General features: G+C 37.0%; 1 protein-coding gene across 17 annotated transcripts in view; it reads right to left on the reverse strand.

The window, feature by feature from the left end:
* NRXN1 (neurexin 1) overlaps window positions 1-21,465 on the reverse strand; it is a 916,928-nt gene that overhangs the window by 511,580 nt on the left and 383,883 nt on the right. For all 17 annotated transcript variants that reach the window (XM_081155805.1, XM_081155804.1, XM_081155817.1 and 14 more), the window contains one exon: window positions 11,472-11,910. In XM_081155805.1, coding sequence (XP_081011931.1) covers window positions 11,472-11,910 — 439 coding nt within the window. The remainder of the gene's footprint in view (window positions 1-11,471; window positions 11,911-21,465) is intronic.

Below are 21,465 nucleotides of genomic sequence, written 5' to 3' on the forward strand. Positions count from 1 at the left end.
AGCCAAGGGTTGTTGATAGCTCCAAACAGGGTACTCAGGGCCAGTCACAAACTGCATCTCACATTGGCCTGTACCAGAGACCCTCCAAAAAGACTGAGAGTCCTAGCAGATCTACCTAATACTTAGAAACAAACCCAAAAAGGTAGCCAAAATGGGGAGACCAAAAAATAAGCCCCAAATGAAAGAACAAGAGAAGTCTCTAGAAAAAGAGCTAAATGAAATGGAGATAAGCAATTTATCAAATATAGAGTTCAGAATATTGACTGTAAGGATGCTCAATAGCATGAAAAAAGATATGGAAACTATGAAGGAAATTAAGAATGACAGAGCAGAAATAAAGTATACATTGGAAGGAATAAACAGCAGATTAGAGGAAGCTGAGGCTCGGATCAGTGAATTAGAAGACAAAGTAGAAAAAAATCACTTAATCAGAGACCCAAAAAGAAAAAAAACAATTAAAAAATAGGACAGTGTAAGGGAGCTGTGGGACAATATGAAACATAACAATATTCACATTATAGGAGTGCCAGAGGAGGTCGAAAGTAAGTATGGGTTAGAGAACCTGTTTGAAGAAATCATGGCAGAAAACGTCCCTAACCTGGTCAAGGAAAAGTCACACAAATTCAGGAGGTAGAGAGAGTCCCAAGCAAGAAGAATCCAAAGAGGCCCATGCCCAGACACATCACAATTAAAATGCCAAGAATTCAAGACAAAGAGAGAATCTTAAAGGAAGCTAGAGAAAAAGCAATCTGTTACCTACAAAGGAGCCCCCCCCATAAGGCTGTCAGCTGACTTTTCATCCGAAACTCTACATGCCAGAAGGAAATGGCAGGAAGTATACAAGGTAATGCAAAGCAAGGATCTGAAACCAAGACTACTCTATCCGGCAAGATTATCATTCAAGATAAATGGTGAAATAAAGAGCTTCCCAGACAAAAAAAGGCTAAAGTAGTTTATCACTACAAAACCAACATTACAGGAAATGTTAAAGGAACTGCTGTAATTAAAAGTAGAAATAGAGAGAATGAGAAAAATAGGCAAAAAGAAATAAAATGGCAGTTGATAAGTATCTTTCAATAATAACCTTAAATGGAACCGGATTAAATGCCCCAATAAAAAGATATAGGGTGGGTGAATGGATAAGAAAACATGACCCAAATATATGCTGTCTACAGGAGACCCAACTCAGAACAAAAGACTCACACAGGATGAGAGTGAAGGGATGGAAAAAAAATTTCCATGCAAATGGAAATGGAAAAAAAGCTGGGATAGCACTACTCATATCGGACAAAATAGACTTCAAAATGAAGACCATAACGAGAGGCAAGAAAGGTCATTACATAATACTAAAGGGATCAATCCAACAAGAGGATATAGCCCTGCTAAACATATCTGCACCCAACATAGGAGCACCTAATTTTATTTAAAAAAACTTCTAGAGGACTTTGAGGGAGAGATCGGCAGCAATACAGTCATACTAGGTGACTTTAACACCCCAGTGACTTCACTGAATAGGTATTATAGACAAAAAATCAACAAGGAAACAGTGAACTTAAATGACACACTAGATCAGATGGATTTAATTGACATTTACAGAATATTCCATCCCAAAGCTGCAGAAGATACATTCTTCTCCAGTGCACATAGAACATTCTCAAAGATAGACCACATGTTAGGAAACAAAACAAGTCTCTACAAGTTCAAGAAGGTTGAAATCATATCAAGCATCTTCTTGGACCACAATGGCATGAAATTAGAAATCAACCACAATAAAAACACTAAAAAACATTCAAACAAATGAAGGCTACAAAGCATGTTTTTTAAACAATGAATGGGTTACCAAAGAGATCAAGAAAGAAATCAAAAACTTCCTGGAAACAAATGAAAATGAACACACAACAACTCCAAATCTATGGGACACAATGAAAGCAGTCCTGCAAGAGAAGTTCATAACACTAAAAGCCTACCTCAAAAAAATAAGAAAAACTTCTAATAGACTCTCTAACCCTACAACTTAAAAACTTAGAAATAGAACAAGAAAAGCCCAAAGTAAGTAGAAGAAAGGAAATAATAAAGATCAGAGCAGAAATAAATGACATAGAGACCAAAAAAATAATACAAAAGATAATGAAACCAAGAGCTGGTTCATTGAAAAAATAAACAAGATTGATGAACCTTTAGCCAGACTCATCAAGAAACAAAAAAAGAAAACCCAAATAAACAAAATCAGAAATGAAAGAGGTGAAATAACAACTGATCGAACAGAAATACAAAGGATTGTAAGAAAATACTATGAACAACTACATGCCACCAAGCTGGACAACCTGGATGAAATGGACAAATTCCTAGAAAAATACAACCTTCCAAAACTCAATCAGGAAGAGTCAGAAAACTTGAATAGGCTGATAACTTCTGATGAAACTGAAGCAGTAATCAAAGGGCTCCCAGCACACAAAAGCCCTGGCCTGGATGGCTTCACAGGGGAGTTTACCAAACATTCAAAGGAAAATTGACACCTATCCTCCTCAAACTATTTCAAAAATTACAAGAGGGAGGAACATTTTCAAACTCTTTTTTTTTTTTTTTTTTTTTATAATAATTTACTTTTTTTTTTTTAAATATATCTTTATTGATTTCAGAGAGAGGAAAGGAGAGGGAGAGAGAGAGATAGAAACACCAATGATGAGAGTCATTGATTGGCTGCCTCCTGCAGGCCCCCTGCTGGGGACTGAGCCCACAACCCCAGGCATGTGCCCTGACTGGGAATCGAACCCTGATCGCCCGGATCCTATGTCAATGCTCAACCGCTGAGCCACGCCCGGCCGGCCCCAAACTCTTTCTACGAGGCCAGCATTGGCCTCATTCCAAAACCAGATAAAGACACTACAAAAAAAAGAGAATTACAGGCCAATATCCCTGATGAACATAGAAGCTAAAATCCTCAACATAATATTAGCAAATAAGATCCAGCAATATATTAAAAAAATCATACACCATGACCAAGTGGAATTTATTCCAGGGATGCAAGGCTGGTACAATATTTGCAAATCAATAAACATGATACATCATATAAACAAATTGAAAGACAAAAATCACATGATCATATCAATAGATGCAGAAAAAGCATTTGATAAAATCCAACACCCATTTTGATAAAAACTCTCAGGAAGGTGGGAATAGAGGGATCATACCTCAACATAATAAAGGCCATATATGACAAACCTACAGCCAACATCATACTCAATGGGCAAAAACTACAACCATTTCCCCTAAGAACAAGAACAAGACAGGGGTTCCACTTTCACCACTCTTATTCAACATAGTACTGGATGTCCTAGCCACAGCCATCAGACAGTAAGAAGACATAAAAGGCATCCAAATCGGAAAAGAGGAAACAAAACTGTCATTATTTGCAGATGACATGATATTGTACCTAGAAAACCCTAAAGACTCCACCAAAAAACTATTAGATTTAATAAATGAATTCAGCAAGGTAGCAGGATACAAAATTAACACCCAGAAATCGATGGCATTTTTATACACCAATAATGAACTCTCAGAAAAGAAACTAAAAAAACAATCCCATTTACCATTGCAACTAAAAAAATAATATACCTAGGAATAAACTTAACCAAAGATGTAAAAGTCCTTTACTGGGAAAACTACAGGACACTGAAAAAAGAAATAGAGGAAGATATAAAAAAATGGAAAAATATACCATGTTCATGGATTGGAAGAATTAACATCATTAAAATGTCCATACTACCCAAAGCAATCTATAAATTCAATGCAATCCCTATTAAAATACCAACAGCATATTTCACAGATCTAGAACAAATACTTCGAAAATTTATATGGAACCAAAAAACACCTCAAATAGCCACAGCAATCTTAAGAAAGAAGAACAAAGTTGGCGGGATCACAATATCAGATATCAAGTTATACTACAAAGCCACTGTAATCAAAACAGCCTGGTACTGGCACAGGAACAGACATAGATCAGTGGAATAGAACAGAGAACCCAGAAATTGACCCATGCCATTATAGTCAATTAACATTTGACAAAGGAGGCAAGAACATATAATGGAGTAAAAACAGTCTCTTCAATAAATGGTGCTGGGAAAACTGGACAGGTATATGCAAGAAAATGAAACTAGAGCACCAACTTACACCATACACAAAAGTAAATTCAAAATGGATAAAAGACTTAAATGTAAGGCATGAAACCATAAAAATCCTAGAGGAAATCATAGGCAGCAAAATCTCAGACATCTCTTGTAGCAATATGTTTGCTGATACGTCTCCTAGAGGATGTGGAGAAAGGGGAACCCTAGTACACTGCTGGTGGGAATGCAGATGGGTGGAGCCACTATGGAAACCAGTATGGAGTTTCCTCAAAAAATTAAAAATGGAGCTGCCATTTGACCCAGTGATCCCACTTCTAAGAATACATCCTAAGAAATCCAAAACACCAATCACAAAGAACTTATGCACCCCTATGTTCATAGCAGCACAATTTACAATAGCTAAGATCTGGAAACAGCCCAAGTGCCCATCAGTAGATGAGTGGATAAAAAATATGTGGGACATTTACACCATGGAATACTATGCAGCTGTAAAAAAGAAGGACCTTTTATCCTTTGGGACAGCAAGGAGGCAACTAGAAAGTATTATGCTAAGTGAAATAAACCAGTCAGAGAAAGACAAGTACCACATGATCTCACTTCTATGTGGAACGTAAAAAACAAAATAAACTGATGAACAAAATGGATCCAGAGACATAGAAGCATGGAACAGACTGAGGGATCTCAGAGGGAAGGTGGGGAGTGGGGAGTGGGCAGGGAGAGATTAACCAAAGAACTTATATGTTTATAAGCATAACCCATGGACACAGACATTGATCTAGAAAAGGCCTGGGGGTGGGGTGGATGCAGGGTAGAGGGGATCAATGGGGGTAAAAAGGGGACATCTGTAATATTTCAACAATAAAGAAAGAAAAAAATGGCATAGAAAAAGTTCTCAGGTTTTTTAAGTCAATAACTGTTGAAAAATGATCTTGTTTATGTAAAAAAGAATCTCCACATTTATTTTATATGCATCAATATATTTATAGATATATTGATGCATCAGAAAATACCTGGGAAATTTTTAACACCAAATTATTTTAGTGGTTACCATGAAGGAGGCAGTGAACTGGTGAGGGAGTGTATGACAAATGAAAACTTTTTAGTTATGTACTTTTTGAATTGCCTGAACATTCTCACCAAAAGCACATATTTATATGTTACATACATGCCATGTAGTAAGCCCATGCACATACACATACAGCAATATATGCATACATATAAATTTTTAAAAAATAGACTTCCCTGAAAAAAATTAAATATACAGATAACATGTTAATAAAATGATCATACACAATGGTCGGAAATATTAAACATCAATTAATTGTCATATTTTGTAGCAAAATACGTCAAGACATTGGTATAGGGAAAGCTTGGGGGTGGGATGGAAGTGAGGTGGAAGCGATCAATGGAGATAAAAAGGCGACATCTGTAATATTCTTAAAAATAATAAAATAAAATAAAATAAAATAAAATAAAATAAAATAAAATAAAATAAAATAAAATAAAATAAAATAAAATAAAAAAAATAAAATAAAATAAAATAAAAGAGATGGGGTCCAGTCCCCTCCCCTGGTTAAAAAAAATATATACTATTTTGCAGAAGGTCCCAGATTTCCATTCAGCACTCCACAGAGAGGGTCACTGTGGCTGGGTGGGGGTCAAATAACAGCCTATTTCCTGAGGGTGCAACTGACATCATAGTCCAGGGACTGCCTCTGAGCCTGATGGGCCCAGAAAAGAGATTTGGTAGATTTAGAGAACAAGGTTCCACCTCTCAGAGCTCAATTGATATTTACCAAGCCCACAAAACCTATGTATAAAATGAGGATGCCAAGTAATTAAGTCTCTATGAGAAATTAACTCACAGGATATGGAATGCTTCCTCTGTTGCTCTGCCAATATGAGATGCCAATTTATAATCCAATGCTTACTTATGTATTTATGAAGGGAAATTTAATTGCTACAGGAACCTGAATACTCATATCTATATAGCTGGTCTATTTTGTCCCTCAACTGCAAACAGACTTACAATGAGAGCTAAAACTCAATCAAAAAAGTAGGGAACATGCATCTGAACAAGGAGAGTACACAGGTAAGGCAATATGTAGTAATATTAGCCTAGGCTGGTCTGACACCATCCCTCATCTTAATTAAGATGACTTGTCTCCTGTCTCTACAGTGAGGGTAAAGTAGTCAAGGCCTCCGGGCAGTTCTTAGACGAGTAGTGTCAATATTTGTCTATGTGACTTTCTTTTCTATAAACGAGTTAATACATTGAGTCCTACAAGCCTGGGAGCTTCACTAAGGCCTCTGCAAAGCTCTGCTTTGATTCTCAGGTGCTGTTTTCATAACTCTCAGAGAATAAATGTTGTTACTTAGATAATTTTGAGCAAAAAGACTTTATGATGTCATTTAAACAAATAGCCTAAATATTTATGTTTCTATTGTAATCGAAACTATATAAAATACATGCACATGTTAACAAAGATTGGAGGGAAAGATCTGCAAAATTGAAAATGGTTTAAGCAGGGGAAGACAATAGATGACTTTTTTTCGTTTTAAATATGTTCAGAATAAGTACATAAATACAAGCATCAATTAAGAAAATTTAATATAACAATTTTATGCAAAATTGAGTCCATCTATTCATCAGAATAGTCAAATAATTAATACATTATTTATAAGGTTTGTCAGCCTCTCCATTGATGGAGAGTAGTTTATGGACATGAATATAAATTAGAGTATTATAAATTTACTTAAAATGATTTCAAAATATGCAATAGGCTACTAGGTAGAGGCATGGGAGGAATGCACATAGTCAGAGGGCAAGTTCAAATCAGGATCTAAACAGAGAAATTGTCTAACAGTTGTTCAAGTGGCAACGTCTGCGAGTGGTGATTCATGAATGGTATACACAGAAATCAGTGCTGGTAATAGATAGCTAAAATGTGCTGTTCACATCAAACAGTGATTAGTACAAACCTCTAATTATGTGCTCTAGAGAGAGCCTTGTGACTTTCCCACTGTAATTTCTAGTTCTTAAACTGGAACTCTATGACTTCAATTCAAATCTCAATGGCTTCTTAGCTGTTAAATGTAGGCTTACCCATGAATAACCGCTGATACAATCTGCTGTACCCTGCTGTACACAAGCAGATTTTGACAAGAATAATGAGTTTTCTCTTTGATTTCAATGTGTAATGATGGTTTGCAAAAAAATGACTGGCAGTTGGCTGTGAAAATACTCGAGAGGATACTCTTGACTGAGCCAAAGAGCTCAACACAAATTTAAACAATATTCATGCCCCAGAAAACAGTCATTAACCTCATCCTAATTTTATCACAATTCACACTTTAGCTAAATACCTGGGCAGTTGTTTTGTGTTGAGTTTGAGAGCAAAAGAGAGGGAAAGGGTAACCCTGGAAAGGAAGGAGGGGCTGCTAAGGAAATGTGAGTCCTTCAAAGTTTGCAGAGTAAAGAGCCTCTTCAACCATATTTATTAACTCAGCAACTTAGGGCTTTTGTTCTGTTAAGTGGCCAAGCTACTCATGGAGGACATCCACCTTTTGCGGCACTCAAGTCATACACTCTGATCTACAAAATCACACCTGAACCTTGTATGATCCCTCCTTTGCCAGTGTAGCGCAGAATATGAAAATGCCACTCATGGCTCAGCCCACTTGGCCTACCATGGCACTGGTAATAGACTAAGCATTCAATGAAAGGAGCTACATTGTACAGAGAGAACAGCTGTGGCCAAATAATATTAGTCAAAGTGAGGGAATTAAAGTGCTCCTTTCCCATGTGACAGAATAGAAGCAGGGACATATAACTCAATACTATTAATTGTTTTGAAAATGAGTTCTACAGAAGTGTTCAGATGAAGGCCGTGTTTTACATCAAACAAGGGGCTCATATGCCAATTGTTTCTTGAACAAAGGACTGAAGAGCAAATCATCAGAAAGATGAACAATCTGGCATGCTTACTGCAGCTGTATGTCCCGGTCCCCATGATGAATTTTCTTTCCACCTACATGTTTGCTAAATGGCATAGGATCTCATGAACAAGCGCGATAGCAGTCCTGTTCTCATAAAAGCTCGTCATTTATGTGCCAGGCCTACCACCATTCCCTAACAATTGTTTAACTTCCTCACCGCAATTTTTTTAAAGATATCTGGGCTTGGAGGATGGTATTGTATCCTTAAAAGGACGGGACCTATTATCCTATAGTATAGTGTGTAAACTGGTTTCAGAAAGTAGTATAATTCCTTTAAAAAAGGTACATTTACAACCAAAAGATTGCTATTACTCTTTAAATGTAAGGATGATACTACTATTTAAAAATATTAGGGGTGGGTTGCTACTGAGCCGTTCACATGTTTTTATTCTTTATTTTTTCTTTCTTGTAACAAGTATTTATTGGGCAACTGTTATTGCACAACAAAGCACAGGGACCTGTGGGTATAAACATAAGTAAGAAACTGCATTTCATACATGGGTTTCCTTTATAAACTGTTTGGGGAGCATTTTTAAAAAAATCAGTCTATCCACCAAATACAGTTTTAATCCTATCTCCAACGAAGATAACCAACATTTATTAGCATAAAATTAATGGCCATGGTTCTTATTCCTACTTACTTTAGTATGGTCAATAGGAGAAAGAATATCTCTTAGGTCTGGGCTCCCTCTACTTTAATAACAGAAAAAATATGACTCAGTAAATGTTTTAAAATATACTAAGGGGTATCCCAGGCAAGTCATAGATACGACCTTCATCGTTCATGAGTCAGAAAGCAGCCCACACTGCCCTCTTGTCATGGCAATACCATTATATTAAGGGTAATTTTCATATAGCCTCTGAATATAACTGATGTGAAAAGTGAGTAAAATAAATTAGTCCTTGAAATTCTATGTTTCCTAGTTTTAAAACTGAGCTACAAATGTTCTTATTTCACCAGCTTAACACAAAAATATCCTTTGAGTAAAACAAAAGCTAGTATAGCTATTCGTTCAATCTTTTCAACTCTGCTTTATACCAAACCAATGTAGTGTGTAAATATAGAACTTAATTAAAATACTATATATAAAATATTAACAGCTATAGTTATTAAAATTACATTAAACTCCCTTGAGCTTGGCCAACAGAATATGAGCTTTTTTCTTTTTCAATTTAGTAAAAAGCTGAACTTGGTTTCGTGAGTAAGCTTTGATTTTTATATTGTTTGTTACAGTTCACTAATCTGAAATTGTAATCACATAAAAGTACTTTGCCATGAAAACAACATCAAGCATAGTGACTTAATTTTTCCATTGGATTCCAACAAAAGTCTCATGTTTATTTGTTTTCTTTCTTAACACTCTTTAAAGGCATCTCTCTCTCCTTCCCATCTAGCATTGAACTTTGTAAATTATAGTAGATATTCTTTGCTTTGACCGTTTTCAGTGAGGGTATAAACAGGACAGTTAATAAATTATTGGTAATTTGAATGAATTAAAGAATTTTAAACAGAAGAAGTAGATTTTATTCTGCTTGTGGATTAAGGTATTTATCTGATCCTGATTGTAATAGGTCATCCAAAGAACTTGGGGAAACTAATTAGATTACATCAACACTTCCAAGATTGGAAAGAGTCAGATGGTTACTAGACGTATCATGGTGATCACTTCATAAGGTATATAAATTTAAGTCACTATGTTGTATACCTAAAACTATTATAATATTGTATATCAATTGTAACTTAAAATACATTTTAAAAAAGACAGGAAAGAAATATCCAGATATTTATCCATAAATAATCATTACCAAATACATAATGGGTGGTTTTATTTTCCTTTTTATATTCTTTTGCATTTCCTAAAATTTTGACATTGACTCATATAATTAGAAAATTATATTTCTAGTTATATTTCTTCATATAATTAGAAAATACCTCATTCCTAGGTGAATGAAATACAACTGATCCGAAGTGTGGTATTCTTTATTTCTCTGAACTTCCAAAAGATGTCCACTTAATCTGATCAGTTATACTTTAGATTGTAATAAAGTCTGACTAAAAACATACATATTCTCAGAAATCCCAATTTCAAATTTTTATTCTAGAAGCACTTTAAGTCAAACGATAATATCCACAAGTCAGTATTCCAAAACACAAGGTTAGCCCATGAGCCCATCCTCTTTTACACCTTCTGTGTCAAAGTTCCTAAGCAGCAAACTAACTGCTAACTCTGGTAGAAACAGGCTGGGGGGAGCCAAAGGGAGGCACTCTATTGCTCTACTTCTGTTTTCCCACCAATGTACTCTTCTCAGCTTAAATCAGAAAAACAAAGAGGAATCCAATTACTAATGGAACCAGTATAGTAGAACAGTCAAAAAAAATATTTTGCTGTCTACTATCATCTAAGACACTCGAGAAAAAACGATACCATAGCAAAAACTGCCCAGGATCGTAACTAACCGTGCTTGTGGACTTCCTTACCAAAATGAAAGAGTGACAACATACAGAGACCAAGTCTCCAGAGAGTGAGGAATCAGAAACGGAGTCTCCGAGATACCTGGGGGTCAGAGCAATGAGTTCTGACCCTTCTTCAATTCTCCTCCCTCACCCTCAGCTCCCTCCCAATTTTCATACATTCTATTTCTTTATTTTATTGGGCAAAAAATATATTTCTAGGAAAGTAAACACAATCTTCTTGATTGATAAACAGGAAAACGAGGCATAAATAATAGTGAGATCAGAAGCTGTTCCATTGCAGAGAAGTAAACAAGTGACAAGCAAGTCTGTGGAAAGGGTATGAGAAAAAGAGTTCCCTCCCAGGAAGGAAAGCTACTGGAAAGGTATTCGTTTTGCCAGTGTCCCTGAAACTCAACTATATTAATAAAAGTGTCTTTGATAGCCTAGCCCCAACTTGGATAAAAAGTGTGCTGTATTAAACTAAGAATTTTATGTGTAGATAATTAATTTTTCCCCCATATTTTACATTTGCCTTTTCAAGCACCTCCAAACACCCAATAATATAAGAGATCATTGGTAATGCCAGAACACTACATTTTGTCATTTGTAAATTCAAAATAAAATTTCTTGCAACACTTGGCATGTGATTATCCAATAAATATGCACTTAAGAAGCCATTTGAGCATTTGGGGTTTGATGCCCAAATGATGATTAATTAGCTCCTTCTGATTCTTAGAGGATGTTAAACAGGAATAGTAACAGATAATTTCCTTTACCCTAAAGACAGAAATGCAGAAAATGTTTACCACGTCTGTTTTAATTCCTTAGGAACAGAGAGGGGCGCGTGGGGCGTTGCAGCAGATACGCAGCATGTGAAACAGATAGGTTACCTGACCGGCCGTCTCTCTGGAAGTCCACGTGGTACCATTCTCCGTCATTCACCTTCTTCTGCAGGGCTTTGATTTTTATTGTACCTGACCCCATGTCTAGAAGGAGGTAGAGGTGGCCGTCCAGCATCTCGATGGCAAAGAAGTCAACCTTGATCATCTGTGGGTGCTTGGCATCTTTCTGGTGTCGCGGCTTGCCGTGGCTAAATAAGATGAGGCCATTTGGCTCTGTTGTGCGGAAATCAAAGGATATGGAGCCCGTTTTCTTTGCATTCCATTTAGGCAAAGAGATGAAAGACTCTGGGGTTTCAAAGGTGATTGGGTCCAAAGTTGCAACATTCTCACATTTAAACGCCACTACTCCATGGATCTTCATCTTAGGGTCTCCTTGCTTGGCAAGTCGAGATAATTCCAGCCTTACATCATTATTTTTATATACAACCTGTAGGCAGAGGATAGCAGTGAGAAACCAGGCTCACATTTTAATATTTAGAATGTGTCTTCATCAGCTCACACAACTGGCAAGTAGATCATGGAAAGGCACACAACGTCTAGTTTCTTTTGATGTATGACAGCTTTTTCAGCCAAATAAAATTCAAGTACCAATTCAATGAACAGTAACCATTCCAATCTAATGTCATTTAAATAATGTGCACACACACGTGTGCACACAGACACACATACACACAAGCTGTCTAGAGTTAACTCAAATAATTTGAATAAATTGGCAGAGAGCTTATATTTCAAGTAGGTATAGACTTGACCTTATAAAAGCCATTTGCTTTCATTAGTTGGCTATTATACTTTGTTTATTAAATATAAGTATTGAGGTTCTTCAGATTTCTCATGACTTAAAGTATTTGAAATTAGATACTCTTGTATAACAGTCTCTTAAAATATAGGATCTCTTCTATGGTCTAGATACCCATGGTAATATAGAGGGTAGGAAAAAAGTGGGTTTACAATTGTAAGTGAAACGCAGAGTTTATTCTTATATTCTTATTTATTAATAATTGAATTATTTTCCATATGAACAACTGTAAACCTATGTTTTTCCTACCCTTTATATATTATTTATAGGCTAATCACACTTTGAGGAAGAAAACATCCTAAATTTTCTCATACAAATCATAAAATACAACTAAGATGCAGATGCTATATCTTGCCCTGCCCTACATTAATAACTGTTTGAATAATGTTACGTAACTCTGGAACATGGTGTTTACTCTGGATCCATTCAACCTGTACTACTGGCATTCATTTCACTTTGAATGTAACAGATGTGGAGCAAAGTTTGTCCTGTACTCTCATTTCCCAAGGCACTTCATCTAAAGTGGCGGGTGGTTCCGATTGCTGGCCGTAGGGCTTATGGGGACTCCAAATAGCACCCTGGACAAATCCACTGGCAGGTCTCCCAATATCATGCATCTGTCATCACGCCACCTTAATAAATGTGTCACTATTTTGACATAAGAATAAAGAGAGATTCATATCCTTCCTCTACAAAATGCATATCATGGGTATCACATTTCCAAAAAATGTAGGTCGTACAGACATAAGGATACATTAGCTATCTATGTTTAGATGACTAAATTCTTTGAAGAGAGCACTCAAAATTTCACAGCAGCCAATACTGTCAGGTTCTAAACTCATTTATCCATGTATAAAAATACATTTATGTAACAGAAAAAGTAAGAAAACCTAAGTCTGATTAGTGCTATAATATTAACCAGGTCAACACAGCAGCTAATTCCTCCAAACCCAAGGCCATTTGAGATAAGAGTTAGTGTGGCTGATGAGCTTCCTGGTATGATTGGTTAATGGATCCTTTATTTTTCAGAGTGATTAAGAGTGTGTGCTCTGGTATTCGACTCCCTACATTCAAATTCCAGCTCCAGCATTACCCAACTGAAGGATCTCTAAGCCTTCCTTTTCTCCCTTGCAGGGAAATAATACCTTATAGGATGGTTATAATGGTTAAAGAAGAAAATGCATGTAAGTGAGAAAATCCACATCAAGGCAATCAATCCAATGCCAGGTAAACGGTAGGATTATCAACTCCCTCCAACTGCATAGCAACACACATCACCATCTCTCTACTGAGCAGACACAGAGACATTAGTTCTAAATGAATCCATTACCAGGAAACATTTAGAAATTAAGGACACGCATATAATTGGTATTTTATACTTGATTTGTGCCAACTAAATAAGTCACATATTTCCAATGCTAGTCCTAGTGTTTCCATTTACCTTTATCTTGAGGAAGGATTATAATAGAGAATATCATATCCCTTATTCTTGAACAAACACATATAATGGTTTAACAAGCATCTACTGACAACAAAAGAAGAGAAAATGAACTTAAGCAATAACAAAAAGGAATTAGATTAAATCTTAAGCATACTTCCTTTAAAAGAGAAAGAGCTATTATTAAGCCTTGGGAAAGTTGATTTAGAATTGCCTTTCTTTCGGATCTTTAGAAGCGGAGAAAATGCTTTCCACGGATGATTTCCAACTTTTATAACCTCTCACTATAATGTTCAAGCTACCCCAAATTATTTTGCAGTTTCATTTGTGATATATATATTTTTTTCTTTATCTTTTATTTTATTTTTTAATTTATCTTTATTGTTGAAAGTATTACAGATGTCCCCTTTTCCCCATTGACCCCTCCCACCTGCCCACCCCTGATTTATATTTGAATATTTGGGAGTTCTTTTGACATAGATATTGGTCAGGAATGAGCATTTCCTGACCCAAGTGATGAGGGCGGGAATGCTGATCGATGACAACACATTTTCTGTGCAGTAACCCACAGCACTGGCATCGGGTGTTTCTGGTGTGAGCAAGTGGGAATAGGGCGGGAATATTGTCGCAGGAGTCCCCCGTCGGTCACCTGAGAGCGGAAGGAAGCGGGGCTGGGGAAAATCTAGGCGGGGGTTTCGGGGAGAGATCTGCAATGCCGTGAGTGAACTGGGCGGCCCAGTGGTCGGGGGGTTCAGGGACACCGAGAAGAAAAATAGGGATTCCCTGGATCACATTACTTAGTGTTAGCCAGGCACCGTCCCTCCGCCCTACCCCTCAAAAAAGAGCACTGATCGTGTCCCGGTTCTACGCTCTGTGGAGGCAGGGGCCCTGCACACTACAGCCAGCACCAAGACCAGTGCCCCGGCAGAGTAGGCACCCAAAAGGTATTTGGTGAAAGTCGAATGAAATTCTTCCCTTATTTTTTAAAAATCTTGTTCCCAGATTACAGACTACTATTCATAACAACAGTTACACATATCGTTAAAATACAAGATGCGGTGCTATGACCAGTATTGTGGCCTAGCCGGCACTCTCAGTCTGTCTCCAGGGAAATGGAGACCCTCGGTGCACATTCAGTTATAAATGGAAAGCTGGCTTATGCATTAGAAACTGCGCCTTCAGACTCATTCTGTGGGATGCAAAATGGCTTTTAGAGTGAAAGGCACCTGAGTGAAAATTCTCCAGAGGTTGAATCATTTTGCTAGAACTATCTTGAGGGGAAGTACAACGTATTTTCCCCACCTTCTCACTTTGTATTCTTTGAAAGGCAACTCTAGAAGACAGAAGAGCCGTTTGGGATGCAGGCAGACAGCTCTCAGCTCTACACGATTACTTCATGCGACCCAGATTTCATAATCGCCCTACTTTTCTAAAGTTAGACGTATATAAAAATCACCTGAACATATTTCAATTATAGTAACAAGGAGTAGCCAGGAAGCACTCCAAACCTTCTAAAAATTCTCCTGTAAGCTCTTTTTGGTTTTTTCCTGTTATAATGTTTTTCAGTCATTTACGATTAGTCACATATCTTTTTTCTTATTTATATCAAAAGTTGCAATTTATTTAATAGCTTCAACTTTCAACAAATCTCTAGACTATACTCTAGCATCTGAACGATTAGTGATAATATTGCTGTACACTAATTTGGATCTGTTAGGGAATCCAGATAATTTTTGGAGTGATTCAAAACGTTAAATTTCACTTCCCTGCTTCATGAGCTTATATTATATGTCCCAAAGCGACAGAGTATAAAAGAGGCTTTCGGTTTTCCTGTCATTTATTTGCTATGTGCTGTTTTAGGGGGACAGGGGTTGCTTTGGTTTAGCTGCCATGTAATTTCCACACCCTGCTATGGTGACCTTTTCCCTTTCCTCCAACATCTGTTAGAATTTTGAAAATGTCCCTCACACTTAAATGTGGAAGAATCGGAGGAATACGTTTGTCTCTTAGGCTTGAAATGCGAAAGAGACAGTCACTGAGTATTTTATTTGAACTTGATAATAACCCTTAAAAGTTAGGGGATATAAACAGTTTAAAGGGCAGAAGTTTGGTTTTTCCTGTATATAGACTTAGTTTAATCACAAAGCAGTTACCTAAGTCAAATTGCCTAACCTCACTATGGCTCAGTTTCTTCATTTCTAAAACTGGCATCTAAAATGAAAAGGCATGTCACACCCCTTAATCCTTGAGCTTTCCCCCATCCATCTACGTGACATGGGCACAGGTAAAAGATGCCCTCTGGTTCTGCTTTTCTGGCACTTTTTCCAGTTGAGGTTTTGATATCAGGATATTGTTTGTCTCTATTCTGAGATACATCACAACACTAATCCGTTAGTGAAGAGAATGTTCACTACACCTTTAGCTACACAGCCTCAAGCGTTATGTCTGTCTAAAGTTTGTACAGATGGCATTGAAGAACTGGGAGCTGACAGATCAGGCTCTTCCCACAGGAGGCCAAAGCCTGTGAAATAAGTAGATCAGTAGGAAAACACTTGCCACTCAGATAGCTTTTTGTTGTTATAAATATATTTCCATTTAGAAATTTTAAGGAGGGCCTCGACTTAATTTAACTCAGTAACATGCATCGGTCAAGGCTTTTCATCTCGTCACTATGAGAGTATGCAGAGTGGTGAAATGAGCCCTGTTATAAGGTCAGAGATCTATGTAGAGACCTAGACCCCGTTATGGTCCTCCTTGAGAGACGACGAACGACTCGTGGATCTGAGTCTTGGTTTTCCCTTCCCTTCTTAGAAACAATAACAAGCAAGATCTGGTTCTCAAGTCAGATCTCAGAGAGAATTCCAGCTCACCTGCTTGCAACCCTGTAACCTTGTGCAAGTCCTTCAACCTTGCCAGAGGCTCAGTTTTATCTGTAAGGAGGTATAATAATACCCATCACATTATGGTTATTGTAAACTATAAATTATATTTCAATGAAAGTGCTCAGGATAGGGCCTGGCACAGAGTTAGTGCTCAAGCAAATAGCAGCCGCTTGTATTCATGTTTTGGTATTTTTATGAATAACATGTTATTATTCTTACAGTGAATTAACGTAGTTGCACCATATAAATGTTGTAACAAGGGTAACAGCTAACATGGCACTTGGTAGATGATTGGTCAATGTTTTAAAGTAATTAATAGAGCAGCAGAGTCAAAGGGTTCAAAGCAGATTGGGGATTCTTTGCCCATCCTGATATTTATATTGTAGTTTGAAGTACAGAGCAGGCTTTCTCTGTAGATAAGGTTTCTTAGCCAGAAAATATGGTTAGGAAGTCACAATCCTGGGCGTTTTACTTTCACTTATGAGAGGGTTTCCATGGCATGTAACAGCAAAACCTACCACTACAACCAGAAACAGCTCAGACTGATGGAGTGTTTACTCTCTGCCAAAAGAATTACATGCATTATGTGTTGACGTCTCACAAGCATCCTAGGAAATCCACGACGTCACCCTATAATATCAATAAATAAGTGGGGCCACGGAGCTCATTGGAAGTCTTGTATCATGACCATGTCTAACACTGTTTGAATATCTAATGATGTTAACTTCAAACTCTGTCTTAGCATCTCAGCAAAAAATTTCACTTAGTTGTTTTATAGCCCTTGCTAAGCAGGAGATTAAAAATCAAACAGCTACTTACCACCATGCAAAAGGATGACCTTGCTCTAAGTTACATGGATTATTCCAAAAACCAGTCCTCTTCCTTCCATTTAGCCTCATTAAAATATCTCTAAATGAATCAATAGTCATAGAATTTTTCATGTTCCTCTTAATTAAAACGTCTCTTTAAGTTCAATTTAAGCAGAGGGGTGTATTTCTCCATTTGCAGGACTAACAGCGTAGTTTTTCAACAGGTATCTCATTTATGATATATACGTTCTAAAATTCCATGAGGTTTAAGGATTATCTAAGGGGACTGTTGTTTTAGTTTTACTTTCTGTTTGTGGTAAATACACTTAATTATTTTACTCTCTTAAGAAAAAGGGAGAAGGTTTGAAATGTCCACATTCCACTCTTCTTTCCTCCTCTCTGTGACCTGTTCACGCATCATCTATGGCTAGCAATGTGCTTGTTTCAAAATGCAACCGAGAGTCAGCCATGAGTGAATAGCACACGGGTCACCCCAACAAGTGGAAAGTACACAGCATTTGTTTTGTCACGACCGAAACAAGGAAGAGATCAACAAAGGAAACAGAAGGCATTACAGCTTTCATCCCCAGCATTAACTGATGTCTTATTTTGAAATTCATTTTCAATCCCCACACTTTCCATTTCACCAGATACGTACTTCTTAGGTAAGGTGCTGGAGAAAACAGCATTTGGATCACCCCCCTGTGCATGTGCCCAGTGCAGCAGGAGAACATGCTTCACTGAGAACAAACCAGCTTAATTGTTCTTAAGTATCTGCTATTGGCATGTATATGGGTAATTGTAAACTTTATGTGGACACACACAAACACACATGGTTTATATGTTACCCAATGTACATATGTTTATACGTAGTATGTCAAACCTGCTATCATTATACCCAGAACAAAATATTCCCACGCATTAAATCAGAGAGTTCTTGGTTAAGACACACAGATGGCCTTACTCATTTGGAATCAAAAATGTCTAGGCTTAAAAACAAATGTTAGCACTTATAGGTTTGGCATACTATGAAGGAAGGGCTATAGCAAAAAATAAAATAAAAAGAGAGAGATTATTTTATAATTTAAAAAGTAGAAAATTAAACAGATTTTCCTCAATGTTCCTGCCACCATGAAAAGATAAATATAAAGCAGAGGAGAGGCAAGCAGGTCATTCTTTTTTAATCACTGCACTCAATATCGTCCTATCTTCCACCCAAGATCAAGTTTCTTATGCAAATTCATTTTATTGCACTGAGAGGCTAGCACAGAACCTGCCTATAGTAAAAGGGTAAAAAAAAAGAAAAAAATGTTTGTTGAATTTAACTGACCAAAGGACTAATAGGATTTTAGCTTTTCTGAGAAGTCACACCATAGATGTTATCATCTGTACTTTGGATCTGCTCACCTGAGGCCGATGGGGCTTATATTCGGGTGGGATGGAGGAGTGGCAGCTAGGAAGGGAAGTGTGGGAAATGCAGAGGCCTAGTATAAACTATCCCAGTGCCTCTTCAAAAACAGCTCTTAGCACTGTGGAAATGCTACTGTAAGGAAAGCTATATAAGGCATTTTGAAAGATAACAGGGTTTATTTAGGGGGTTTGGGGGAAGTAATGGTTTTTTCCCCCCATAATTTAATCCTATTTAGAGAGTATATGCAGATAAGTTTTTTACCTAAATTAAAACTTTCCCCAAACCAAAAAAATAATAATAATAACAACTATGGAATGTAAAAACAGACTACAATACATATTTTCTCAATTAAGAAAAATGTAACTCATTTAATTTGAAAACAAAAATTAGTCGAAATTTGGAGAGGAAAAAATAATAATATTTTGCCTAAGCAATGCAGAGAAATAAATCTTTTTGCTTAGCTCCAATTAAATATGATCAAATGCATCCTATTCGTGAAAAGAAGTCAAAGCAAAGGCAAAACCTCCTTGCTTCTGTCCTTTCTTCATCCCGCAACTGGGGCAACGCTGGACACCACCTGCACAGACTGCTGTCCCTGGGCTGACAGTCCACTGAATGAAACTCTCAGTGGCATATGTGTATGAAAAAAAGCTCAAGTTCCATTAAATAGGAATGTCTATTTTTCTCACATTAAAGATTCAGTAATTCAGTAATGCTTTGGGAGAAAATACCGGAAAAAAAAGCAAAACAAAAAAAACCACCCACACACAACACTGTCAGTGCGATTTGAGATGTCAGTTTTTTAAAAAGCTGAACATTAGATCAATCGTCTTACTTTCAGATGAGGAAACTGAGGCTCAGATCAGCTAAGGGACTGTCCCAGTTGGCATCAAGCCCTGATCATGAACAAGTGTTGACTGCCGTGTCCAGTGCTCTTTGGACTTTGTTAAAATAAATGAACAGAACAATGAACCATCTCTACCGTAGGTGCAGGGCTGCGAGAACAATTACAAATGAGCAGCCTTCTTTTCTGCAACATGGCAGAAAGGGAGGCATAACTAATTTAAAGGCAATTCTAATTTTAAAACTGTGTTAGCTTCACAATAAGCTAATGCGCAAATATAAAAATAAAAGTCCTGAGGGTAAAAAACCTTGAAGTTATTTCCCCCACTAATGACATTTACAAAGACACTGAAAAAGTTAACTAGAAACAATAAACTTGCAATGTTGACTGTTATTTTGCAACTAAGTGAGGAAGATATTTTCAGCATCAGTCTTTCATGATCTTGCAGAATGTAACACCCCATAAATTAAAGTTTAAAGCTTCTATTCCGAGCAGGCAGATGCTGCCAGTAAGGGCAAAACACATGCCTGCTTTATCCAAAAACGTTGTAAGTGTCTGCCAGGCTCAACGAGAAAAAGTAGCCACAATTATTATTTTTTTTAAGGGAGCATATTTTCCCATGAACGAAGAATGATATCTTTAAGCTGATAACAAAATAGTGGCACCAGATGTTATATCTAGATCATCGAACTCTTATACTTTTGTATCTCTGATTTCATTAACTCAGTGAAGCTCCCTCCATCATCTAATTTTACATTTTCCTAAGGAGGTGGTCATTAGCATATAAAATGCCATTTAGTTTATGTATGTTCATAAGTACGCATGGATATATATATATCATATGCGAGAGAGAAACATCCATAGGTTGCCTCCAAACAGGCCTCGAGTCTGCTACCTAGGTATGTGCCCTGACCGGGAACTGAACCTGCAGCTCTGTGGTGTATGGAGTGACACGCCAACCGGCGGCGCCACCTGGCCAGGGCTGTCTTTTCTAATAGGGGGAAATCCAAATTGGGTCTCTGTGCCCAAACAGTTACTTATTAGAGCCAGCACAATTTCTGAATAATTCCTATTTTTTCTACTGGCTTATAAGGTATATTCTATATTAAATACTTACATGCACAGGTTCTGTTCGTGTACATTCCATTGTTTAATTGATTTTTCATTTTTTCTTGATCTAGTTCCACTTAATTTAATTATCATAGCTTGATATTATGTTCTATGTTAGACCCCTCCTTCCAAGCCATTTACATTAGTTATTCTAATAATGTGTATACATTGTATCATACAGAGGTTTTTGTTTTCTGCACGGACAAAATGAATGTATGGACAGAGCTATCAAATTGCTCTAATTTAGTTTTCCAAGATGTAGCAAGCCAAAGCTGGTGGCATATCATTCATTCAAACTCACTTACAGAAACTTTTATATAGCAAAAGAGATCTCTTGTGTAAAATTACACTACTGTTATTATAATTATTAGTGAAGTTATAATTCATAAGTAATTACAGTAATTTTTATTTTAGCACATCAGTGAATCTGGCCTCATGCCAGAAAATAATATTATTTATTAGTTGGAGGATAGACGTACAACTATAGAGAAAAATAAAGTCAGGAAAAAAAGTGAATTAGCACACTAATTATTTTTCAGTAATCACAAGGCCCTGGAAGAGCTTCTTGCAGTAAAATACCAGGAGTGGGTGCCCAGTCAATGGAAGAGATTTAGACCCCGGGAAATGACTCAGCGCAGGAGAACGCACAGCGCCCCCTGGCGGCACTTCAGAGTAGCTCTCTTCAGAGGCAA

The sequence above is a fragment of the Miniopterus schreibersii genome, assembly GCF_964146895.1.
Source record: "Miniopterus schreibersii genome assembly, chromosome: 13".
Lineage (NCBI taxonomy): Eukaryota > Metazoa > Chordata > Mammalia > Chiroptera > Miniopteridae > Miniopterus > Miniopterus schreibersii.